This window comes from Galeopterus variegatus, unplaced genomic scaffold (genome assembly GCF_000696425.1).
Source record: "Galeopterus variegatus unplaced genomic scaffold, G_variegatus-3.0.2 Scaffold1596, whole genome shotgun sequence".
Classification (NCBI taxonomy): Eukaryota; Metazoa; Chordata; class Mammalia; order Dermoptera; family Cynocephalidae; genus Galeopterus; species Galeopterus variegatus.
The window spans coordinates 172047-176500 of NW_007727707.1; the positions used below are offsets into that span (position 1 = coordinate 172047).

Genomic DNA, 4454 nt, shown 5'->3' on the forward strand with positions numbered 1-4454 from the left:
GGGGGGGGGGGGGTGGGGGGGGGGGGGGATGCAAGGGGTGTGGGAGAGTCTGGATTAGAGACAGATAAATAAGGAGGGAGATTCCAGCTGAACTCGAGATTTGTTATTACTGACTACATTAACAACAACAGTTCAGAATGTTTAAGAGCCGAGTCGAATAAAATTCATTTTTCTGGCCCCAGAGTTTATACTACGTATGTCCAAGATTACTACCCTGAACACGTTTTTCACTGCTTTCACACACTTTTAAAAGTTTAGCCTGTTAAGACTTAACTGTTCTACCCTGCATTACTTTCAAAACTGTTCCACTGAATTTTATGGTTTTGCCAAGCAATCTTTGAGAGTCTAGACACATTTGTTCTAGGTGTATTCTAACCACTTAAAGGTTCCAATTGGAAAGAAAACAACAAACAAAACAATGTGGAAGTATTTCACAACTTCAAAATTTCTCTCCGTGGACAATTTAGCGAAAACCTATTCGGGATTGTAAAAAAACACTAGAATGTCGGGGGGGGAGAACATACAGAACCAATAAAAAAAATTTCAAATTAGTGGATGGCCATGTCTCTTCAGCTGTCGCAAACTGGTACCTATTTCCTTAAATTGTTTCCTTTCTCACGAAAAATATACTAAATTCTTTGGGCATTTTCCACCTCCTCAAGCAAACCACGTGACTTCACATATACTCAACTAAGAGCTCCTCTAATCAGAAACTGGTCATTTTGTATTCTCTCAACAGTGCAAAGGTGCTCAGTAATTTTTGTTTAACAACGAAAAACTTTAAAACACGTGCTTTCCAGATCAAATGCGACAGCTAGTTTCAACAGTACATTTCAACTGGCGGCAACTAGAAGCCACATTTCAACAACTTGTGAGCGCAATTCAAACTTTCTAAACCTAGGAAAGAAAGAGCTTAAAAATAATCGCGCACACACCGGTGACACTGGCGTCAATGTTAGAAAAAATAAAAATAAAAAACAAAAAAACACCAAAATCTAAAAACTCAATAGTCGTCTGCCTACTTAAGGCGAGGCCTGATTAGTTCAAACTAATCAGATATGGCTCCAAAATCACACAGTAAATTCACTAAGGTGCCAGGAGCTAAAACAGGAAGTTTCTTTCTCAAAAATACCGTTTCTAATAAATTACCTAAAATCTCTTTAAGACGATTGTTAGCTAAGATATTTAAACAGACTTGTCTACCTGACAAATAGTATTTACATCTCAAGGCGGCCCTACCGGCAGGAAACTTAACATGTAACAAGTTATTTAAAAACAAAAAACACCCTCAAAAACCAATTTCTGTGATTTTTTGTTACTTCTAACAAATTCTCCTTAGCCTCCAAATATGTGTAAAATTCTATCAAGCCTTGTACTTCAGCCATTATTTGGTGCATTCCTAAAACCCAGAGCCCCACAGTCAAGATATGCTATTAGACCTAGGAATTTTCGCATTCCCACTCAATTTAACTAATCCTCACCAAACTCCACCTTTAGGAAATGGAAACTTAAAAACACAAACCGAAAAAATTTACCATCACACGTTGTGGTTCCCAGCATCAGAACGCCTCAAAACAAAGGAAACAGAGGCATAAATTGTTGCCCGCCAATTTCTCCTTCAGTCCTGTTTAAAAAAAAGTCTCCATAAAACCTTGTGGTGTATTCTAACAGGATACTGGTAACGATTTTTGGCTGGAAAGCCCTTTCGGTATCAGAGAAAAGCATTCTATTTCGGCCAAATCCAATGTCCTCGCGCAATCCTGTCTAGGTCAGATTAGTCTCCATCTGAAAAGAAGTCCGATTAACACCGTAGATTCTGTCCTTTCCGGGCCGATGAGACGGCCCTTCCTTAACCTAAATACCGGGCGAAAGACCCCAAAGAACGTCGTCTTTTTTTTTCCACCCCACCACACAGGCCCGCGAGTCGCGGCCCGCGGCGGATCAGGCCCCAGTTGCCGCGCGGCTCCTCCGCCATTTTGTGCCTCTGGCAGGGAGCCCAGACCGCCAGCCCAAGATGGCTGCGGCGAGGCTTCGTAGGAGAGCAACGGCGAAATAAGATACCACTCCCCTCCCCCAACGCCGAAGGGACGCAGCGGCCATTTTTACTCTTCCCCCACCCCCATAACGGATAAAAACGGCCGTCTCGGGTACAAAGCCACATAAACCCGCCAGTGGCCTCCTTCACGACTAAGGACACTATCCACAAGGCTTTTAAAACTCTGCCTCCCGTCCCGCCCGGCTTCAGACTTCGGAACCTAAAACGCTTTTGCCTCCCGGCCCCAGGCCGATGGGCCTAGAAAGAGATGCCAGAAACTGGGACCACACAGCCGCCCCCGACACCACTTTACGTACCCGCTCGCCGTAGTTCTGCTCGCCGCTGTCGCTCATGACTCCTGGCTGCTGTCGCCGCTCGATGTGCTTCAATCGAAGCTGCCAACCTCTTGCGCCTTCCTCAAAGAGGTTCCGCCGCAACCTCGGAGAACGTACTGATTTCCGAGCCCCACAGAGCCGAAGCGCTCCGCACCGCCTCCACACGGGCTCTAACTCGGCCGGACGTGACGCGGCGCTTCTTAGCCCGCTCCTCCCCTCCCAGAACGCGCGCTTTCCAGGCCCCGCCCCTCCTCGTTCCGCCTTCCTTCTCCAGCAGTGGCGCGTCCCGAACCGGATGTGACATAAGCCCCACCCCTCGCGCGGCCCCACCCTCATTTCCCGGCCTCTCGGAGGCGGGAAAGTGAATGTGTGGGTGGGCTCTGTGGTGATCGTTGCGGGGTACCGTGATACAGCCATGCCTGAATCCCTTCTGGAACTTAGGGAAACCGTCCGGGGTGGGAAGGAAGAGGTGCCGCCGCCGTTTCTCCCATCGTTTGTCCCTTTCTTCCGCCGCATTAGTTTGTCTCGGTTTGTGTCTTCTTTTGGTTGGAGAGGGTAGATACGCTGGGTTCTTTACTTTTCATTTATTTAGCCTTATTTGTAGATCTTTCCTTCCTGAATAAACCTTACTCTTTTTTTTTTTTTAAACCAGATCTTGATACACAGGAATCAAATACAATCTTTATTCTGAAAAAGTTAGTGTTTAAGGGAGAACCGTGATTTCTAAGTGCTAGAGGTATGAACAACTACAGTGGTGTCAAAAGGAGAGAAGCTTAATTCTGCCATTACCCAAGAGTATACTGTATTGTTGGGTACAGTGGGAAGAGCCCAAACCTGGAAGTCAAATACTTGATCCTTCTGCACTTCAGTATCCCCACCCGTTATCAAAAAAAGAATGGTACATGGTTGGTGAGGTATTCTGATACTTGCAAAGGGCCATTTGATTTTTTTCAAACAGCTTTATTGAGATATAACTCGCATACAATGCAGTTTCTCCATTTAAAGTGTACAATTCAAATGATTTTTAGTGTATTCACAGAACTGTGCCACCATCACCACAGCCAATTTTTGAACAGTCTCATCGCGACACAAATAAAACCGTACTTATTAATAATCATTTTCCACCCTGGATCCTCCTCACTTCCGACAACCCTCCTAGTCCTTGGCAATAACAAATCTACATTCTGTCTCTATAGATTTGCCTATTCCAGACATTTCACATAAATGAAATCATACAGTATGTAGTCCTATGTAACTGGTTTTTTAAACTTAGAATAATATTTTCAAGTCTCAACCATATTGTAGAATATGCCAGTGTCTCATTCCGTTTTATTGTTGAATTATATTCCACTGTATGGATATTTCACATTTTATTTATCCATTCATCTGTTGATAGACTTTTGGAAAATTTCCACTTTTTAACTATTATGAATAATGCTGCTGTGAATATTCATGTACAAGTTTTTAAAATAAATTTATTTTTAATTGGCACATATTAATTGTATATAACTATGTGGTATAGAGTTGTATTTTAATACATGTATACAATGTGTGATGATCAAATCAGGGCAAATAGCATATCCATCATTGCAAAAATTTGTAATTTCTTTGTGGTGACAGCATTTAGCCTCCTCTCTTCTAGCCACTTGAAAACATACAATAAATTATTGTTAATTATAGATGCCTCGGACTACTGTAGATGACTAGAACTTATTTTTCCTATCTAGCTGTAATTTTGTTATTGGTTAACCAATCTCTCACTATCCCACCCTCCCCTTCCCCTTCCCAGCCCCTAGTAACCACGATTCTACTCTGTACTTCTATAAGGTCAACTATTTTTTTTTATGCATAAGTGACAATGCAGTGTTTATCTTTCTGTGCCTGACTTATTTCAGTTAACATGTTTTCCAGGCTCATCCATGTTGATGCAAATGACAGGATTTCATTCTTTTTTATGGCTGCGTGGTATGCCTTCATGTATATATACCACTTTTTCTATATCTGTTCATCTGTCAATAGGTACCTAGGTTGATTCCATATCTTGACTTCTGTGAATAGTGCTGCAATAAACATGGAGGTGCAGA

General features: G+C 42.8%; 1 protein-coding gene across 3 annotated transcripts in view; it reads right to left on the bottom strand.

Annotated features, from left to right (window-relative positions):
* Window positions 1-2656, bottom strand: part of TRA2B (transformer 2 beta homolog (Drosophila)) — a 23135-nt gene extending 20479 nt beyond the window's left edge. Inside the window, exon 1 of one of the 3 annotated variants that reach the window (XM_008577876.1) lies at window positions 2353-2656. In XM_008577876.1, coding sequence (XP_008576098.1) covers window positions 2353-2388 — 36 coding nt within the window. In that variant the 5' untranslated portion in view covers window positions 2389-2656. Of the gene's footprint in view, window positions 1-1535; window positions 1878-2352 lie in introns of those variants that run through there. The other 2 variants (XM_008577877.1, XM_008577878.1) reach the window with 2 other exon arrangements.
* Window positions 2657-4454: the final 1798 nt, after the last annotated feature.